At 50.4% G+C, this 21,771-nt stretch overlaps 1 protein-coding gene across 1 annotated transcript in view; it reads right to left on the bottom strand.

Moving 5' to 3' along the window:
* The window catches only part of RELB (RELB proto-oncogene, NF-kB subunit), a 28,566-nt gene that overhangs the window by 1,595 nt on the left and 5,200 nt on the right, over positions 1-21,771 (bottom strand). Inside the window, exons 4-11 of the mRNA XM_040634139.1 lie at positions 19,919-20,265; positions 11,538-11,695; positions 10,115-10,206; positions 9,810-9,941; positions 8,161-8,265; positions 2,532-2,747; positions 1,704-1,772; positions 1,505-1,582 (exon numbers count right to left, since the gene is read on the bottom strand). Coding sequence (XP_040490073.1) covers positions 1,505-1,582; positions 1,704-1,772; positions 2,532-2,747; positions 8,161-8,265; positions 9,810-9,941; positions 10,115-10,206; positions 11,538-11,695; positions 19,919-20,265 — 1,197 coding nt within the window. The remainder of the gene's footprint in view (positions 1-1,504; positions 1,583-1,703; positions 1,773-2,531; positions 2,748-8,160; positions 8,266-9,809; positions 9,942-10,114; positions 10,207-11,537; positions 11,696-19,918; positions 20,266-21,771) is intronic.

Raw genomic sequence — 21,771 nt, 5'->3', positions numbered from 1 at the left:
TTCCTGTCCAGCCAGTTCCTAAGATCTCCTGAGCACTAACTCCATGCCAGCCACTATGCTAACTAACTGTGTGATATGACCTCACCAAATTCTAAAAAAGGACCCTAACAGGTAAGGTTTCCATCTGACAAATGAGATCCCAAAGAGGTCACACAGTGGCTAAATTCAGGCCTCAGAATCCAAACTTGGTCTGATTCCAGAAGCCACGCTCCTAACCATTATACTATCATGCCAGAGCAGTTTGCCCCAAGGATTGGGGGGGGGGGGCTTTAGGCACTGAGAAATTGGGGTGATGGAAGAGGTAGATGAACGGCAGTGGCTAATGAAGAGAGGCTTTGAGAATTGGGGATTGAAGCCTGGTGAAGTGGGCTTGGGTTGGTGGTTGCTATGGGTGGAGCTCTGGGCATTGGTTACCGGGTGCAGTGGATGGGGGAGCAACAGATGATACTTGAAACCTCCAGGGTGGGACTGGCTGGAGTAGTCTAGGCTCAGCAGACTCTGAGTTGGTGGACTGGAAGCTGGGCACCCTGGGGTAGCTGGGGTAGTAGGGGGCAGCGCTCTTAGAGCTGGTGGTCAGCGGGTCAGGAGGCTTCTGATGGCGGCCAGATAGGGCTGCAGTTCATGGGACGTGGAGGCTGGAGTGTAAGCTGAGATGAAGGCCAGAGGGTGGTTGGGCTAGAGACAGGCTCTGAGTTAAGGTTGGCTGGCTCTGACAACCCCTCCCATTTATCTATCGTTTATCTACCCTGCTACCCATTCTATGGTATTTCATCACTCATCTGTACACGTGCCCAGGGACAGCTCCCTGCTCCACCGCACACTCGGTGACCTCAGCTACGAGACTTTACCTTCTGGGCCTCGGTTTCTTCACCAGTAAAATAAGAGGGGTGACGCAATTGTGTCGATTCAACGAGTACACATACACAACGCACTTATGTGCCCATGATATAGTGTCTGTAAAAATAAATGCATTAAAATCTAAAAGGCCAATGAGGGAGGTATATGGAGAAACTTTTCAGAGGAGTCCCTGAGGCTCTGAGAGGTGGAGAAACTTGGTGAAGGTCACACAGCAAGTGAATGGCCCAGCAGAGATCAGAGCCTCCAGACTGTGTCCAGAACTGTTCTTTCTTGGGGCGCCTGGGTGGCTCAGTCGTTAAGCGTCTGCCTTCGGCTCATGTCATGATCCCAGCGTTCTGGGATCGAGCCCCACATCGGGCTCCCTGCTCAGCGGGAAGCCTGCTTCTTCCTCTCCCACTCCCCCTGTTTGTGTTCCCTCTCTCGCTGCCTCTCTCTGTGTCAAATAAATAAATAAAATAAAATAAAATAATAAAAAACTGAACTGTTCTTTCTACTTCATGCTGCTGCCTAAGATGCGAGTTTCTGGCCTTGGGGGAGCTTTCGGAGGGCCCCGAAGAGGCCAGAAGCAGGACTGCAGCTCACCCTCATCCCACCTCAAAGAACAGGGGCTTGCACTGAGCGGGGACCCATCTGAGCCATGACCCACCTGAGTTGGGGTTGGGCAGGAAGTGATCCAGGAAGGCTGGCTTTTTCTTCCGCCGTTTGCTCTCGATGCCATGGGGGTCTGAGGGAAGACAGAGATGAGGACCCCCGGACCCTCACAGCCCCTCCTCCGCAGCCTAGGGCTTAGCCATCCCCTCCCAGGAACCTGGAGATGGGCATGGAAAGGGGCAGAGGGGACACACCAGAGCTGTTCAGCTCCCCGAGGACGTCAGGTATCCCCCGTTTCCGCTTCTTGTCCACGCCATAGCTGTCTGTTCGGGAGACACCAGGGGCAATGTTAACCATCAAGAATAATAATTAAGAATTAATTATAGAGACCACTTAGGAAGTCATTGAACTGTTCTAGTTCTTGGCCAACTAATGCAAATAGATGTCCACATCTTAATCAGAATGAAACCCAAACCTACTTCTAGCCACACTGGCCTCTTTGTTGTTCCTGGGACGCCGCAGGCACAATCCTGCCTCAGGACCTTTGCACTTGTTACTCCAGCTGCTTGAAACACTATTTCCCAACTCCCACCACTTCCCCTGGAGAATTGCTTAGTCATGCCCACATTCTCAGCTCAGCGATCCCCTCCTCCAGGAAGCCCTCCCTGATCTCCAAGCTTGGGTCAAATGCCCCCTCTGAGCAATCTGAGTCCCCTGAGCAGTTCCATTCACTATAGGACTGTGAGTCTTATGAGGGTGGGGCTGAGGCTATCTGGGGTCACTGCTGTGTCCCCAGCACCACCCACTACAGGGCCAGACATGAGCAGGCATGCTGAGGGGAGAAATAATCAAATACTCCCCAAATGCCATGAGGCAGGTACTATTACTTCCACTTTACAAAGGAGGAGACTGAGGTGCAGAGAGAGGCCAAGGTCACACGACCGGTAAGAGGTAGAGCCAGGAACTGAACCCCTGTCTGGACAGTCATGAGCCCTGTGTTTTACTCCTGCCTCTTCCCCTGTCCCCTCTAGGCCAAAGCCCTGGTCTCTGGGCAGCGGGTCACCCTGGATTGCCGTGGTTACCATGGTCCCGAGGCAGGTACGTGAAGGGCAGAGGCTCACTGCAGACCCCATCAGTAAGCCGCTGCAGGAAGACGTTCACGGTCACAGGCTCAGCGATTTCCAGGTCCTCGTAGGGCGGTGTCTTGAACACGATGGCAATCTGGCGGTGCACATCGGCCTGGGAGAAGTCAGCCCGGCCTTCCCAGGAGGCCCTGCTAAACACCACCGATATATCCTCTGGCGGGAAAGTGGGGACATCAGCTGAGCCAGGACACTGGCCCACCGGGCCCCCAACTCATTCAGCTGCCCCCCAAATCAATATTGATATTCTCTTGAAAATACATATGTATGTATATGTATATACATAAAGTTCAAATACATTTGATTTAAGTGAGCTCTATGCCCAACAGGGGGCTTCAACTCACAACCCCAAGATCAAGACTCGCACGTTCTACCAACTGAAACAGCCAGACGTCCCCGATATTGATATTCTTTTTTTTTATAAAGATTTTATTTATTTATTCGACAGAGATAGAGACAGCCAGCGAGAGAGGGAACACAAGCAGGGGGAGTGGGAGAGGAAGAAGCAGGCTCATAGCGGAGGAGCCTGATGTGGGGCTCGATCCCAGAACGCTTAACTGCTGTGCCACCCAGGCGCCCCTCGATATTGATATTCTTAAGAATAAAACTAATGATGGGGGCACCTGGGTGGCTCAGTCACTTAAGCGTCTGACTCTTGGTTTCGGCTCAGGTCATGATCTTGGGGTCATGAGATCGAGCCCCCCGTTGGGCTCCGTGTTCAGCAAGGAGTCTGCTTGAGACTTTCTCCTTCTCCCTCTGCCCCTCCCCCACTCAAGTGTGCATGTGTGCACATGCTCGCTCGCTCTCTCTCAAACAAATATTTTTTAAGATTTTATTTATTTTATTTTAGAGAGAGAGAGAATATGCACACATGAAAGCAGGGGGAGGGGCAGAGGGAGAGGGAGAGAATCTCAAGCAGACTCCCCGCTGAGTGCAGAGCCCAAGGAGGGGCTCCATTTCATGACCCTGAGATCATGACCTGAGTGGAAACCAAGAGTCAGACTCTTAACTGACTGAGCCACCCAGGTGCCCCTCTAAAACAAATAAATCTTAAAAAAAAAAAAAAAGAATAAAACCAATCATAGCAGTAGCAGCCAACCTCCTGTCGAGCACACATTGTGTGCCAGTCACTAAGTGTTTTATATATTTTTATATAAATTATCTCATTTAATCCTTTAACAACCTGAGAGGCAGGTAGAATTAATATCCCCACCATGTCAGAAGTCCCCCAGACCACTGTCAGATTTAGTGATTCACTAAGGGGACTCACAGGACTCAGCGTATAGTCATACTCATGCTATGATTTATTATAGCAAAAAGATACCTAGCATCCTCCTCAGTAAAGGGAAAAGGTGCCTGCAGTGAAGCCCAGAGGAAACTGGTCACAAGCTTCCAAGAGTCCTCCCCCGGCGGAGTCACAGAGAACATGCTAATGCCCCGCCCCCTGGAACAAACTATGACAACACATGTGAAATGCTCTCTATCACTGGAGACTCAGCACCCAGGGTTTTCATTGGTGGCTGATTATATAGGCACTCTGTACCCGGCATACATCAAAATTTCAGACTCCCAGAAGCAGAGCAGGTGTGCAGCACAATCCACACTGTCCATACAAACAGTTTAAGCACAGTGAGCCCCTCTCATCAGTCAGGGAATAGTGGGAGCGCCCTCAAAATCCAAATTCTCAAAAGCCAGCCAAGGGTCAACCTTGTAAGCAGGCCTTTCAAAGGATAATAGTCTCAGACCTGCTATGTTAACTCTTTGACACACCCATTTTAAATATGTGGAAACTGAGGCTTAGAAGGGGAAAGAGACTTACCCAAGGTCACACAGCTGGTAGTGAATAGTCAGGATCCAGGACTCTCTTCTACCTGCTATTTCTTTTTCTTGTCTTATTGCATTGCCTCTCATCACACTAATTCCATCTACTAAGGCTTTATATATATCAAACACACACAGGTTGCCTCTAAGTCACACAACAATCTTACGAAAAAAGTACCTTTAGGAAACCCATTATATAGAGGAGGAAGCAGAGGCACAGAGAGGTGAAGTCACTTGTCCAAGGTCACAAAGCCAACATGTGGTGGAGCCAAGATAGGAATCCAGGTGGGCTACAGCTCTTCACCACCAGCTCCTAAGGGCTTGGGGAACTTACCTAATACCTCTGGGCCTAGTTTCCTCACCTAAACAGAAGCAAAATCAGAATACCTACCTCACAGGGTTGCTAGGAGGATTAACTGAATCACTCAAGTAAAGGTGCTCAACCCCCGTTAGGTATGATTGCTTTCATTGGCATTATGCAAAGTACTAGCTTCAGGCCTGGCACTCAGAAATTCTGTAGTGTAGTTCTTGGTAAGTGAGAACCTGTCTCATCCTAACACCAACTCATTTTAGGGATAAGGAAACAGAGGCTCGGTGAGGGGTGGGGGTAGTGAAGTCACCAGCCTGAGGCTGGACAGTGAACAAATGATGGAACAAGACCCACATCTGCCTCTAGTTATTCACGCACACGTGGAACGGTTCCCCTGCTCTGGCCCCAACTCCCAGGACCCTAACAATCTCCTTGGCATTGCTCAGATCTTGGTTCAAATATCACCTCCTCTGGGAAGCCTTCCAAGGTGGCCAGACTATGTCTGGTCTTCCTGCTGTTTGAGTGCTTTCGTCCAGTGTTAGCGTTTGGTCTTCTTCCCTCTCAGCAGGACTCACACTTGTAACTTGTGTTTCTTTCCCTCCCCCGCCAACTGAACTGGGAGCCCTGCGAGAGCAGAGCCCGGGCCGGTCTCTGTCATCACTGTGTCCCAGCACTGCCTAACACAAGGGTCCAGTGCACAGGAACCACTCAATCTCCATTTGCTCGTTCACTTAAAATTTTCTAAGAACCTCCCACTGCTGGGCATATATCCAAAAGAACTGAAGACAGGTGTTCTAACAAAAACTTAGGCACGAACGTCCGAATGTTCGTAGCAACACATCGCGATAGCCAAAAGGTGGAAACCACCCAAATGTCCACCAAGTTACGAACGGATAAACAAATTAGATATCCATACAAAGGAGTATCATCCCGCCATACAAACGAAGCACTGACGCGTACTATCCCGTGGATGAATCCTGAAAACATTAAGCTAACTGTAAGAAGCCAGCCACGCAAGGCCACATAGTGTAGGATTCCATTTATGTGAAATGTCCGGAAGAGGCAAATCCCCAGACAGAAACGGATGAGTGGTTGCCAGGGGCTGGAGGAGGGAAGATGACGGAGTGACTGCTTATATAATGGGGTATAAAGGGGTATGGGGTTTCTTTCTCGGCTGATGAAAACGTTCTGGAACTAGGTAGTACTGGCTCCACAACATTGTGAGTGTACTAAATGCCACGAATCGTACACTTTAAAATGGTTTTTAGGGGCGCCTGGGTGGCTCAGTTGTTAAGCATCTGCCTTCGGCCCAGGGCCTGATCCCAGGGTCCTGGGATCGAGCCCTGCATTGGGCTCCCTGCTCCGCTGGGAGCCTGCTTCTTCCTCTCCCACTTCCCCTGCTTGTGTTCCCTCTCTCGCTGGCTGTCTCTCTCTTTCTGTCAAATAAATAAAATCTTTTAAAAAGATAAAATAAATAAAATAAAATGGTTTTTAAATTTTTTCTTAAAGAATGAAACTTGTGCTCCCCCCAAAAAATGAACAAGTAAAAGAAATTTTTTTTCTGAGAACTTCATGAGTGCTTGACCTTGGACCGAGTAGTCTGGGGGACACAACTGCTCACCGTGACAGCCCAGCCCTATACAACCCAGTGGGGCAGACAGACATTAACTACATAATCACAGAGCATGAGAAAGGATTGGAAGGGATCCCTGAGGCCGTGACAGGTTCTCCCACTCTGCTCCCTTCTTGCCCCGTTGGCCTTGCTGCTCCTCCAGCAATGAGACCTGCTACCACCCCAGGGCCTTTGTACGTGCTGTTCCCTCTGCTGAATCACTCTTCCCTAGAGAGTCACACAGATGCCTCAAGGCTCCAATGACATCTCCTGACAGTGGTCTTCCCTGGCCCCACTGAGTAAAATTGTGCCTACAACCCCTCCAGCCATTCCTCCCTATCCCCTTACTCTGAATACTACTTTTTCCTCCATCTTCCTGAAGTTTTTTCAGCTTTCTTCTTCTTTTTTTTTTTTTAAGATTTTATTTATTTATTTGTCAGAAAGAGAGAGTGAGAGAGCACAAGCTGGGGGAGTGGAAGGCAGAGGGAGAAATAGGCTTCCCACTGAGCAGGGAGTCCAACATGGGGCTCGATCCCAGGACCCTGGGATCATGACCTGAGCTGAAGGCAGACGCTTAACCGACTGAGCCGCCCAGGTGTCCCTCAACTCTCTTTCTTCCTTTTTTATTTTTTCCAGAAGAACGATTATGAGCACAGACCACCTTCATTCAAATCCTGTCTCTTCCTGCCTAGCTGTGTGACCTTGTGCAAGTTACTTAACCTTTCTGTGCCTTAGTTTCCTCATCTATAAAAGGGAGCTAATAATTGGACCTACATAATAGAACTGTTAGGCAATCAGATGATCTAATGAGTGAGGTGTAGAAAGTGCTATTATGAGCTCGGCTCATAATAAGAGCAAAACACATGTTCGCTGGGGCGCCTGGGTGGCTCAGTAGAGTAAGCATCTGCCTTCGGTTCAGGTCATGATCCCAGGGTCCTGGGATTGAGCCCCGCATCAGGCTTCCTGCTCCGCTGGGAGCCGGCTTTCCCTCCCCCACTCCCCCTGCTTGTGTTCCCTCTCTCGCTGTCTCTCTCTCTGTCAAATAAATAAATAAAATCTTTAAAAAAAAAAGATACATGTTAGCTCTTTAATACCCTTGGTGGTGATGTTATTTATAATAGAGTCACAGGATGAAGAATGCAAAGGATACAGAAAAGATATATACAGTAAGACGGAAAGCTTCGCCAGCCAGGCAATGCAATGTGCACCTGTTGTTGGTTTTATCGTGGCGGTGGTGGTGTTGCTGTTGTTGTTATTGTTGTTGTTTTAAGTAGGCTCCACGCTGGGCGTGGAGCCCAATGCAGGGCTTGAACTCACGACCCTGAGATCAAGACCTGAGCTGAGATCAAGAGTCAGAGGCTTAACCGACCGAGCCACCCAGGCACCCACGCCTGTTTTTTAAAAACCCTATTTGAAGATGGGACATTGGAACCCACATGAACAAAGTGGAGGAGATACTTCTGCCACTCTCCGCTTTCTTCATCTGTAGCCCTCATCCAGCTGCCCTAAAGCATTTATTCACTCAACTCCAGGATTTTAATGTCAGAGTCCCCCGGAGCTCGTGGTGGGCACAGCCTGGCACCCGGCACGGCCAGCACACGCAGCTCTCCATGTTTGTACATGAACCGGTGAGTGAGCAGCTCCGTGCGGGAATAAACCAATTGGCTGTTGCAGTCTGACTCCAAAACCGGAGTTCTGGCTCCTTCCACTGCGCCGGCCCCGTTACCCAGCTCCGCCTCACACTCCCACCCTCCCAGGCTCCCGGGCTCCCACGGGCACAAGCCACCTGACGCCACTCCGCCCCCGCGCTGTCCCAGGTCCCTCACCTTTCTGCACCTTGTCGCACAGCAGGTAGAGCTCCTCGCCACCCGTGCACGGCCCGCTCTCCTTGTTGATTCGGCAAATCCGCAGCTCTGATGTGTTTGTGGACTCTGCGCAAGCGCGAGAGGAAGTGGTATGTAAGAAAACACGGGAATTCAGTCGTCAAACCCTCAGCAGGCAACCCGTGGGGGCCCACCCTGCACCATGCAGAGATGGGAAATGGAGAAGCCGGGGCGCCCCATCCTCCCCGGGACCCCGCGGTCCGGGGAGAAAAAGAAGATGCTCAGACAGAGGGGTCGATGGACAGTCGCGAGTCCTCCATGCTGAGGCACAGTGAGTGTCCCGCCCAAAGGGAGACCATCAGCCCTCAGAAGAGAGTTGGCGGGGTCAAGGATCAAGACCATTCTTAGACGAGGATTAATGGCTTGAAATCTATAGTAGACACCATCGTTTTGCCTGTCTAGCAGTCCCAGCCCTTCTGTTGACAGCCCCTCTATTTCCCTTCCAGGAAACAGCTCCCTGCCCCACCATGCCCCCATTTCAGTCCTGGGGATTGGGTAGGGCCAGACCCACCCCCTAGCTCAGCAGTGATCACGTGCCCCAAACCTGGCCAATTAGAGCATTGCATCCCTCTGGCCAGAGCTGATTGGTCAGAGAGGAGCACATGACCCAAACCAGGCCAATGAGAGATAGCCCTGAGACTCCAACCAAAAATACTGTGTAAGAGAAGCTCTCTTTGGACATGGGGGAGAGATTCCAAGCTGGTAGGATATAAGCCTAGAGGTGCATACAGTCATTTTGCCTCCATCATGGGAGGGCTGTGCCAAAAATTACTCTAACTTGAAGGAAGTACAGTTGAGAGATGGAAAGAGACAGGTCCCAAATGAAATTGCTGAGTACCTGGATACAGCCAGACCTGAAGCACTTTACTACCTCTGGACCTTCTTAGTTAATGGAACAAATTCTTCTTTTTTTTCCTCCTTCAGCCCATTTGAGTTGGAATTCTATCACTTGCACCCATAAAAGCCCTGGCTGGATTAATTTCTCTCCCCATCTTGATGCTTGTGGCAGTCACTATAGGCTGCTAAAACCTAACAGCCATTCCCAATCTCCTCTTCCATGCCCATATCCCTCTCCAGACTTCCTTGCAACTAGGGGCCACCATGAGACCCAGTTCTGGCCAATGAGACACACGCAGAAGTCTACCAGGGGGATTCTGGGGAATATATTATTTTCTGTATAAAAGAGAAAAGTATTACTACTCATGCTGCCTCTTCCCTAGAATTGCCTAGTACAGTGGCACAGGTTGTGCACTCTACAATACGAGAAGGCCTCGTGTCCATAGGCTACCTCATAAATGCTGACCACTGGAATTGGGCAGTGTACAGCCTGCACACCATACAGGGTGACACTGCCCATCATGCCTTGAACACAGACATGATATCTGGAGCTGTGGCAACCAGCTCACGACCAAGGGAATCACAGAGCTGAACCAGTGCCTTGATATTGCTGGGCCGCTGAACCAACACGAACAGACTTAATATTGAGACAAATAAAAATAAAGAACTCCCTGTTCGTTCACGCCATCATACGTGGGGCTTTCCAGTACTTGTAGACAACGACAATCCTAACACCCCCAGCACCCTAGACTCACTCTTGTCATAGACAGGCTCAGACAGCACGGGGTCCATCCTGCGCATCTGTCCCTGCTGGTCCCTATATGAGGCCTGGAAGCAAATCCTCACGACATTCATGTCCACCTCTTGGTGGTTCTTCAGGGAGCCGGCTGTAGGGGAGATACGGGAAGGCTGAGGATGGGGGACGGAGATGGCAGGGAGGGAAGGGATGGGGCTGCGGAGACAGGGGATACCCGAGACAGGAGAAGGTGAGGGGAAGGGGTGGCAGAGGGTGCGAGGGGTTCAGGAGGACGACACGGTCAGGCTGGTTTCAGGGACTCACCATTGTAAGGGTCGATGCCCAGCTGAATCTTCCGCTCAATGGCGGCCTCAATCTCCTTCTTCCGCACACACTGGATGCCCAGATTGTTAAAGCTGAATGGGGAGGGGGAGGAGTGGGTGAAGGGAGGTCTCATGACGAGGCGGGTCTAGCCCTAAACCACAGGAGGACTCCGGCAGATGCTGCCTCGGGGCTCACAGTCTCAGGGGCCCCAGCACCAGGAGGGGCCCGGGGTCTCAACCTCTCAGGAGTGTTGGGGATTCTCGAGAGCGCCTGGGAGTGCCCCTCACCATTGCCACATGAAAACACTGGCCCACCTCCTTTGTAATAAGAAAACTGCAAAATAAACATCAATGCGATTTTTAAAAAGCTCATCAACACGGCGAGGATCAAAATGTTTGAGGACGCTCTGTCCTGGGGACGTTGTGAAGAATCAAGCACTTTCCCCCACGGCAGGTGGGACTGTACATTGCTCCAGCAGTTACGTCTCGGAGGACAATATGGCAGTATTCATTCATTCCACAAATGCTTCCTGAGCACCTGCTGTGTCCCAGGCAGCGTGCTAGGCACTGGGGAGGGCACAGCGAGGAACAAAAGAGAAAAGCCCTGCTCTCACGGACCTTACATCTTCGCTAAATTAGAAATCACTGAAAGGTTACAGTGAAAGTAAATTGCTGAAGTTAGAGACAGCGAGTTCATCTCTAGGAATCTATCCTACAGAAGAAATGATATATACGTAAAGCCATGCATTTAGTAACAGGGCCACAGGAGCTTGGAACCATCCTAAGGGCCCATGACTAGGGAGCTTGCTCTATTAATGGTATACAGCTGTCTGCTGAAATACTATGCAGCCAAGAAAAAGGATAAAGCAGCTCTAAATGCTTATAGGAATGATCTCCAAGATGTACTGGAACATAAAAACGAGGTACAGGTGTCTGCCACCATTTGTAAGGGGAGAAAAACATACACGTGCATAGAATGTTTTTAATCACCTCCAGGAAGGGCCACCAACAGCTGCATGACCAAAGATGGAAGGAAATTTATTTTTCACTGTACAGTCTTTCTGAATCTTTTTTAAAAATGTATTAAAAACGTATAAATAATCAATGAAAGAAAGAATGATCTTGCAGATAAGTCAGGTCTGGAGTCAAATCCCTGCTCTGCCATTGGCTGTCTGGGCTCATTTACTCCTCCAAGTCTCAGTTTCCACCTCGACAAAATGGGGATAAATACAAGTGTGTGTGAAGGTGTGTGCAGCAGGGGGCCAGGCTTAGGCACGCCCCTCCACCACCCCCAGGCCTGGCCTTGGTCTTCCCGTCCAGGAAATGCAGTGGGGGAGAATTTGGCCCAGCGGCCCCTTGCCCTAAGGTCTCCCTGGGCATCTCCATGACCTGGGGTGAAGGGCTGGGGGTCAGGGGTCGAGTACCTGTGCCGGGGGCTGACATGAGGCCGGAGCCTCACCCTGCAGACGCCGTCGGTGCAGTCTTTCCCCACGAGGCTGTGGGGGTGGACTCGGTGAGGCCAGTCCTTCCACACCAGGCAGGCGGTCACCTCCACCTCCCGGAGCCCTCCACAATCCCGGAGCTGCAGGGAGACAGGTGCACTTTTGGGGTCCCATGGCAGACACCTGCACCCATCCAAACTCTCTGGGGCCTCCTTTGATAGCTCCCCAACCTTCTCCCCCAGGATGACGGAAGGGGGTTTGTTTAAGACCCCTCTGAGATCCTAAACCAAAGGCTTCCGACTGGTGGCCTGGGGGCCTCATAACATGATAGCTGCCCCGCAGATGTGCCTTCTTCGGCCACTATGAGTTTTAAAAACGTGGATGCACACACGGTCTCAAAGTACTTCCCACAGACAACTTACTAATGAGGAAAGCACCTTCACAGCGGAAAATGCACTGGACACCACCTAAATCAGGGATCAAGGTCAGCATCACCAATACTGGGCCAAAATGACCTGGGCAGTCTGACGGGCTGCACTGGGAAGGCACGACATCACTTCTGTGACAGCCCCCCAGAAGTATGTCACCCGAATCTCACCGTGATTCTTCAAATGAGCCCAAATCGGGGGTCATCGGGTGAAAAAAATCAGGGTTGTGAAAGCCAATAAAAAGATGGGCATCATATTTCAGTGAAAATCGAACAAATAATGTATTTTGACTTGGCTGGTAATTACAGTGTATATGTGTGTAAAAATGTATAGAGCTGGACACATAAGATTCAATCAATTGGATGTTGATTTAAAAAGGGGGGGGGGGAGAGGCCAGAGAGACATGACATATCCTTAACCGGATGCTGGATTAAGGAGGAAGAAATAACTATAAAGCGTATTTTGCGGACAAGTGGGACATTTAACACATTGTTTGATACAATGGGATATTGTTAATTTTCCCAGGGATGCTAATAACATTGTCACCACGCGGGAGCTTACTCGCAGAAGGTGCCCACTGAAGTGTCTAGCGGTGAAGCAACGTGATATCTACAACGCAGTGCAAATAGTTTAGCAAAAACGTGTGTACTTGTCCGTCGCACGCGCATGCGCATGTGTTTGTATGGAGGAACGTGACACAGAGAAGGCGGCAAAATGCCAACTGGCGAATACAGCACAGGTGCTCCTTGTACTATTCTTCCCATTTTTCTGTAATTAAAAAATGTTTCGTCCAAACTCATCAAAACGTACACATTAAATATGCGCCCTTTTGCATATATAAATTATACCTCAATAAAACTTTTTTTAAAACTACAAAAAAAATTTTTTTTGTTCAAATTTGGGGAAAATTTGGAGCCTGCATTTGAAAAGGATGAGACGGGGCATCTGGGTGGTGCAGCCAGTTAAGCCTCCGACTCTCAGCTTCACTTCAGGTCAGGATCTCATGGTCATTGGACCATGCCCCACCTTGTCCTCCCCGCTCAGCTCTCCCTACCCCCTCCAATAAATAAATCAATCTTAAAAATAAAAATAAGGGCACCTGGGTGGCTCAGCTGGTTAAGCATCTGCTGCCATCAAGGACCCTGTAAAGCCTGCTCTGAACTTCCAAAGCACTTGCCTACCTACAAGCAAATAATGAATGAGTGCATCTCTGCGGGGGAGTACCGCCCTCTAGGGGGCATTTGGGATATTGGGGGGGTAATGTGGACTGACACAATGATGGGGACCCAAGCCCACAGCAGGCAGGACCCAGAGCCAGTGATGTCACACAGCCTGCAATAGCAGGGACAGTCCCACACAAGTCCTGCAAGACTTCTGATCCTGCCAATATTCACATCGGGGACAAGCCTGTTTAAAGTGATCAGAGCCAAGAACCTAGCCATTTTACATATAGAGTCCTTTTTTCCATAATTTTTTTTCAAGATTTTTATTTATTTATTTGACAGAGAGAGAGAGTGAGCACCAGCAGGGGGAGCAGCAGGCAGAGGGAGAGGGAGAAGCAGGCTCCCCGCTGAGCAAGGAGCCCAACACCAGGCTCCATTCCAGGACCCTGAGATCACGACCTGAGCCGAAGGCAGATGCTTATCTGACTGAGCCACCCAGGCGCCTCTCTTTTTCCCATAATTTAAAAATACACTGAATTTTCAAGGACTTTGGCCACCGTGTTAATTGAGGGAAGACTGGATTTTGTTTAGACTGAGGGATGTTTGCCACTTTGGAAGACCCCATCACCAACTGCAACCCTGGCCATACAGCATTTAATTCACTAAATCCACCTGGCTGGGTCAGGCTGTTTATGGGGCCCCTGAATTCAGGAGGTCCCAAGCAACTGCCACCTTTATTATGATTCCCTGGGGCTGTGCCTAAGCATTTACATATTGAAATAAAGGTGCTTTTAAGCTGTATTATTTTCCTTTTATTTCTCCTCCATATTAAAGTTAGGGCATCATGGATTTGGGTGATGATTATGAGTAGAGGGAAGTAATATCGTCTATAAATTCTACCGAGTCAGATAGGGTTAAAGCTAATTCATTTAACCAGCTCCCCACTGCAATATTAGGAGATTCAGAAAAGCTCAGAATCAAGTCTCAGGATTCATGAGAACCGCAGGGCTGAAAGTTTCTCGTCTTTAAGACATCACACAAGGCCTTGGAATAAGTCAGACCTGGTACCAAATCCAGGCTCTAGCACTGGCCATCGGCATGATAAACCTCTTTATTCCGTCTTCATCTGTAGAATGGGTATCACTAAGTACCAGGCACACAGGAATGCTTAGTAAGTACTACAGTAAACTTGTCGGGTGCCCCTGAGCAAGTAACTTCCCTTCTCTGAGCCTCAGTTTCCCGCTCGGAAAGACGGGAATAAAAATCCTAAATCCAGAGCCAGAGTCAGGTCATTCCCTATTGTTGGATATTTACTCTTCTAACTCCCTCAAATCAAAACCGACACCGAGCCAGAAAAACTGCCTGGAAAGACGTAGAATAGCCTGTTGGGGAAAACACAGCCTCAAAGTATCACCGGGCAGGTAAATTACCCATTACAAAGGAACGCTGTCCCCTTACAACAAAGAGCCCCACTGGGCACTCGCTCTTATGGGCTAAATTGCATCCCCCTGCAATTCATATGTTGAAGCCCTAAACCTCAGGACCTCAGGTGATTGAGTTAATGAGGCCATTAGGATGGGCTCTATCCAATCTGCCCGGTGTCCTTGTAAGAGGCCATTTGGACACACAAAGAGACACCAGACGAGTGAGGATGCAGTGACAGGGAGGCCGTCTGCAAGGCAAGGAGACAGACCTTGGAGGAAAGCAAATCTGCTAGCATCTTGATCTGGGACTTGCAGCCTCCAGAGCGCTGAGACAATACATTTCTGTTCTCCAAGCCACCCAGCCTGTGGTGTTTCGTTACGGCGGCCGGAGTACAGGCTCTGACCCCGCATCACTGAGAGGGGGACAGACTGCCGCCCTATGTCTCCTGATGTGAGACACCAAGAAGGCCACAGCATCACCCCTGGGGTGTCCCCCCCCAAACCCACGACCTGATCTCATCCGGAAATAGCCAACAAACACGGAACACGGGACATTCGACAAAACATCCATCCTGTCCTCTGCAAATGTCCCCATCCCCAAACACAAAGTCCGATGGAGAAATGAACTCAGGTCAAAAGACACTGAAGACATCTGTCTTTGTCCGTGCGGGCTGCTACCCCAAAATGCCATGAACCTGGATGGCACGTAAACGACAGCAATTTCTCTCTTACAGTTGGAGGTTGGAAGTTGAGACGACGGTGTCAGCGTGGTCGGGCTCCGGTGAAGGCTCTCTTCCAGGCTGCAGACCGCCGCCTTCCTGCTGGAAGGGGCCCGCGAGCTGTCTGGAGTCTCTTTTATAAAATCCTCCATCCCAGTCATGTGAGCTCTGCCCTCATAACCTCAGCACTTCCCAAGCCCCCCCCCCCCAGTGCCATCACACTGGGGGCTAGGATTGCAACGGATGCATTTTAGGGGGACACAAACATTCAGACCATGGCAAGACCTGCCAGCTCAACACAGCATGTGACCCTGGACTGAATATTAAACAAGTGAACAACAAGAACAACAGCTCTCAAGCGTATTTGGTGGGGGGCGCCTGGCTGGCTCAGTTGTTAAGCGTCTGCCTTAGGCTCAGGGCATGATCCCAGAGTCCTGGGATCGAGCCCCACATCAGGCTCCTCCGCTGGGAGTCTGCTTCTTCCTCTCCCACTCCCCCTGCTTGTGTTCCCTCTCTTGCTGGCTCTCTCTGTCAAATAAATAAATGAAATCTTTAAAAATTAAAAAATTAAAAATAAATAAAATCTCGAAAGAAAAAGAATATTTGGGGGCTAATTAGAATATGGGTTTAATATCAGATAATCTCCTTGGAGGAATATTAAGTGTCCAGAGTGTGGCGTTGGTATCATGATTCTATAGCTCCTACATTGTAGGAAAACATCCTTGCTCTTAAGCAATACACACCAAAACACTCTGGGCGAAGGATCATCCTATCTCTAACTGACTTCAAATCTCTATAAATGTCTATATAAAGGGAGAGAAAGACACGAAGCAAATAAGGCAACAGGCATGTTTGCTGCACTATTCTTGTCTATTACTTGTAGGTTTTAAATCTTTCAAAAGAAAAAGATGGGACATGAAGTTGAAAAAAAAAAAAAAAAGCCCTGTCGATTGGAAAAATGAACAAAATCCTTAAAGGTAAATACGGGGTTATGACAACACCCCTCACTGCATCACACTTGCCCCATTCCTGAAAATCCGGTGATGGACTATACATTGCCAAGTAAACCAGTCTTTTAACCAGAATGTTCCGCCCTGCATGCTGCTTTTGGCCACAATGTCTGGAGCCAAATTAAACAACAACCACCTCGCTGAGTAAGGAGGGAGCCTCTCCGCTGGTGCTGGGCCACCTTCCTGGTTTCCTCGTAGCATCCTGTGGGAGCAGGAACTCCAACCCTATTTTACAGACGAGGAAACTGAGGCCAGCAGAAGCACTGGACTCACCTCAATTCACACAGCTGGAAAGGCTAAAGCCACGTCTTTCTGACTCTAAGATCCATATTTGTAACCACTGCGTTGCCTGCTTCCTACGAGGTGGGGGAAGGACGGGGTTGCAAATAGACCTATGAGGACAAATCCCATTGAGGGAGAGGAGGAGAAAAACAGAAGACCTCATGTGAAGGAGATCAGACCTGGGGTGGGGGTCAGGGAAGGCTTCCTGGAGGTGGGCTGAGGCCTTGTGGATGTGTACGGGGTGACCAGGCTTGGGGAGGAAAGCACTACAGGCAGAACAGCATGGGCGAAGGCCTAGTGGCTGGAGGGTGGCGAGTGAGGAGGGGCTGGGTGGGAACTGGCAACAGGAGTCAGGGAGTGAGAGCCTTAGAGGTGCAGGGAGCAGCTTGGGCTTCCTCCTGAGGGCACGAGGGAGCCAAGAGAGGGTTCTGAGCAAGGCAGAAGAGCGGATGTATAACTCAGCAGGGCCCCTCTGGCTGCCTAGAGGACACTGGGAGCTGATGGCTAGGGAGCAGCCTGGGCCAGAACCCGGGGCTAGTGGAATGATCAGTACACAATTCAGACTCGAGAAACTCTCGGGCGAAGATCCAGAAGCATACGAAGGCGCTGTATCGGGGAGGCGCAAGGAACCAGGCCTCTCAGACACCAGCCAGGAGAAAGAGTCGTGGGTACAACGCTCACAGAGGGCAATTTGGCAATATCTATCAAATTACCTTTGACCAGCAATTCCGCTTCCAGAAGTTATTTGCGTGACATGAAGGAAGTAATAGATGAACCGAGTCGTTCTCTACAGCTTTGCTCAAAATAGGCGATGGGAAACAACCTAACTTACCCACCAACAGAAGACCTGCACAGCGAATCTGCACCCCCCATGCAACGGGGTTCAATGGTAGAGAATGGGACAGCTTTCGACAGGCTGAGGTTAGCTGAGCTCCAAGGTACATTCCTTTTTTTTCTTTTTTTTTTTTAGTTTTTAAAATTATTTATTATTTTTTTTTAAGATTTTATTTATTTATTTATTTTCCAGAGAGAGAGAGCGCGCGCACAAGCAGGGGGAGCTGCAGGCAGAGGGAGAAGCAAGCTCCCTGCTGAGCACGGAGCCAGATGCAGGACCTGGGGTCCTGGATCATGACCCTGGGCTGAAGGCAGACGCTTAACTGGCTGAGCCACCCAGGCATCCCAGATTTTTTTTTTTTTAAGTAATCTCTGTACCCAATGTGGGGCTCGAACTCATAACTCTGAGATCAAGAGTTGCATGGTCTCCAGACTGAGCCAGCCAGGCGCCCCTTCCAGATACATTCTTTTTTTTTTTTTTAAGATTTTATTTATTTATTCGACAGAGATAGAGACAGCCAGCGAGAGAGGGAACACAAGCAGGGGGAGTGGGAGAGGAAGAAGCAGGCTCATAGCGGGAGGAGCCTGATGTGGGGCTCGATCCCACAACGCCAGGATCACGCCCTGAGCCGAAGGCAGACGCTTTACCACTGTGCCACCCAGGCGCCCCTTCCAGATACATTCTTAAGCAAAAAAGACCACTGTGCAGAATAGTATCTAGATTATACTCCTCTCTATGTACAAAGGGGGGGATTGTACATATGTATGCACATGTGTGCCTGTATAATCGTAAACTACTCCCAGAAGGATACATGAGATATTGACAAGAATTTTCACCTCTGGGGGTGTCTGGGGATGCAGTCAGTGGAGCGTCTGACTCTTGGTTTTGGCTCAGGTTATGATCTTGGGGTGGTGGGATCGAGCCCCACATGGGGCTACGTGCTCAGTGCGGAGTCTTCTTGAGTTTCTCTCTCTCTCCCTCTGCTCTTCCCCCCGATACACGCGTGCAACCTCTCTCTCTCAAATAAATACATAGATCTTTTTTTTTTTTTTTTTTAATGGTCACCTCTGGGGAGAACCTGGGGCCTGGGCGCAGGAGTGGTGGACTTCTGTTCAGTTTAATTTAAGTTCTGTTAGGTTAATACGTATTAATTAAATTAATTTACATTTTGGGAAGTTTTGAGCCATGGGATTTAAAACTGTAAAACAAAATAAAGATGCATGTAGTGAAAAACCTTACCAGCACCTTATTCATTCAGCACTCCCCTGACCAAAAAAAGTCATGACTATTTTTCCTTCCGGAGTTTCCATAGGCACATACCAGCAAATACAAATAGAGAACTTATTTTCCCCCTTTTTGACACCAAAGGTAGTATAATCCCTGACGAAGGGTTCTGTGCCTCAATTTTTTTTTTTTTTGGTTTATTAATATATCTTGGAGATGGTTCCCCATCTAGCCATGCCTAGGGGACGGCTTCATTTTAAAATCTTTCTGTGAGGGGCGCCTGGGTGGCACAGCGGTTAAACGTCTGCCTTCAGCTCAGGGCGTGATCCCGGCGTTATGGGATCGAGCCCCACATCAGGCTCCTCTGCTATGAGCCTGCTTCTTCCTCTCCCACTCCCCCTGCTTGTGTTCCCTCTCTCGCTGGCTGTCTCTATCTCTGTCGAATAAATAAATAAAATCTTTAAAATAAAATAAAATCTTTCTGTGTGAACCGAATGTATTTATATTTATCGACACACACACACACACACACACACGCACAGATGCTTATCATGGTTGCATAGGATTCCAGTGTGTAGGTAGATGTTCCCGGACTGCCCCACCAGTGCCCTGCTGATTAATTCTGCAGTTCCCACTTCCTTACACAGCAAGGCTGTGGGGGATAATGCTGCACATCCCTCTTTTCCACCCAGAGGCTGGCTTATCTACATCGTCAATTTCCTAGAAGGGGAATGGCCAGGCCTAGGAGTCACGATGGCAATAATCCTAACACCAGTTCTCTCTCCTGAGCACATACCAAGTTGGAGGTCCTTGGCATGTGTCATTTACTCATCCATGCCTCCTGACACCCCGGTGGTTACTTATTATTATTATTATTATCATTATTATTATTATTATTATCATCATCATCATCATCATCCCATTTTGTAGAGAAGGAAACTGAGGCACAGGGAGACTAAATAACCAGCCCAAGCCTGCACAGCTAGTAAATGGCAGAACAAGGATTCAAACCCGGCCACTCCAGTTCTTAGGGCCTCCCTTGTGGGCCAGGAGGCCAGCGACCCTGTCCTTCCAGGCAATGATGATTTTGGTCCCTACTGCCAAGTGCCCGGAAGGAGGCCTTTCTTGGAATGTCCTTTGGAATCCGGGGCCAGGTGAGAGTATTCACCGCTCCAACAATAGCAACGACAGTAATAATAACCACCATAAACTACACGAGAAACAGCGGCGCGCGAATCTCGGGGGCGGGGAGGCGCGGCACCCCGCCCCGGGCCTCACCTCGATGGCGGGCAGCGTCTTGCTGGCCTCGGTGCTGCTCTCCCCGAGGATGCTGCCGGCCGAGCGGCCCTCGCACTCGTAGCGGAAGCGCATGCCGCGCTGCTTGGGCTGCTCGGTGATGACCAGGTGCGGCCGCGGCCCGGGGCCCGGGGCCGGAGGCACGAGCCGCCCCATGGGGCAGCCCCAGGGCGGCGGCGTGGCGGGGGGCGGGGGCGCCGCGGGGCCCAGGGTGACGGTGCTCAGGGAAGCCGCTCCGCGAGGCACCAGGCGCGGAAGCCCCTCGCCCGGGCCCGGCTGCGCCCCCTCCAGGCCGAAGCCATTCTCCTTGATGTACTCGTCGATGATCTCTGCGGGAGAAGCAAAAACTGGGGGTGACGCTGATGATAGAAGGAAGGGCCTGATGACCCCCCCCCCCACGCAGACCTATGCGGCCCCGCCTTTCCCCATCCATTCGTTTCTTCAAGACATAGTCCTTGTGAGCCGAGTGCGTTGCGGGGGAGGACGGGCTCGGCACTGAACCCCCCCAAATCCCTTCCCCTCCTTGCAAACAGCTCCCCGGTTCTTGAGGCCAGAAACCGGGGATCGGCCTGGGTTCTCCTTCTCCTGCACCCTCATGTGCACTCCCCTCCCTAACGCACCTGAATTCCTGTTTCCATCCCCTCTCACCTGGATAAAGGTAGGGCCAGGTAACAGGTGTCCCTGCCTCCTCCTCGCCCCCCCGGTTAATAATAACAAGAATAATAGCTGCTCTGCCCCAGCAGTTCCCACCTCAGAAAGCAGCACCACCAGCCACCAGGTGCCCGAGCTGGACGCCTGCACACCTATGTTAGTTGCCCATGATCCCACACCTGTTACCCATCCTTGAACTACTTCCGCCTCTTACCTCAAATATATGTTTACGCTCCCACCGCTTCTCCCCACACCCCGGCTCCATCCTGGTCCACGCTCACCGTCTCCCCTCTAAACCACTGATCCTGTTCCCCACCTGGCCTCCTCCAAGTGTGTCCCCGACACACAGCCAGAGGTAGCTTATGTCAGACCCTGTCCCCACTGTGCTCAGAGACCTCCCTTGGCTCCCATCTCCCTTAAGAGTCCAAGGCAACATCCTCCCCACTTAAAACCTTCCCCAAATTCTATTCATCTCAGAAAAAAACCAACCACACAAAAACCCACACTCCTGACCCCTGCCACAGAGCCTTGCGTGCACTGGCCCCCTGCTGTCCTGGGCCTTCGGCTTCCCGCCACCCCCCTCTTGCCTCGCTCCAGTGTCTTTTCTGTTGCTTGCTCCGCAAGTCTGGCCCTCTTTGGGGTGTTGTCCTTACTCCCCATCTGCCTATTCCATGCTTCCCCCCATTCAGCCCACGCTGGCTCCTCGTCCTTCGGGTCTCAGCTCAAATGTCACCTCTTCCGAAAGGCCCATCTAGTGTGTGTTTTCCCAGGCCTTCCGCCCCTTTCCTGTTATTTCCTTCACAGCCCTTAGCCCAATCTGACATGATCTTGTTCATTGATTCCTTTTCCTACTGTCTCCCCCACCACAGTGTCAGCTCCAGGAAGTGGGAGGGGGGGGACCTTGTTTGGTTCGTGGCTGACTCCCCGGTGCCTCGAACGGTGCCTGGCACATGGTGGGCCCTCGGTACAGTTCACTGAAAGAATGAACGGATGCTCACGGTAATGACGACACTCAAGGCGGCTCAGGCGGGGAGACTTTTCTAAGTATCAAGTACTGCCTGTACTTTGGGAACAGGGACATTAAAATCCCCCAACGGTCCTGGAAGTCACACTGCGACCCTCCCCTTGCCCAACAGCAAGGAAGGCCCAGATCCCGCACTGTGGGCACTTGTACTCCTCACCCC

Source organism: Ursus maritimus, unplaced genomic scaffold (assembly GCF_017311325.1).
Source record: "Ursus maritimus isolate PB19 unplaced genomic scaffold, ASM1731132v1 scaffold_19, whole genome shotgun sequence".
Taxonomy (NCBI): Eukaryota; Metazoa; Chordata; class Mammalia; order Carnivora; family Ursidae; genus Ursus; species Ursus maritimus.
The sequence above is the reverse complement of the archived record's forward strand: the minus strand, read 5'-3'. Positions and strand labels throughout refer to the sequence as shown.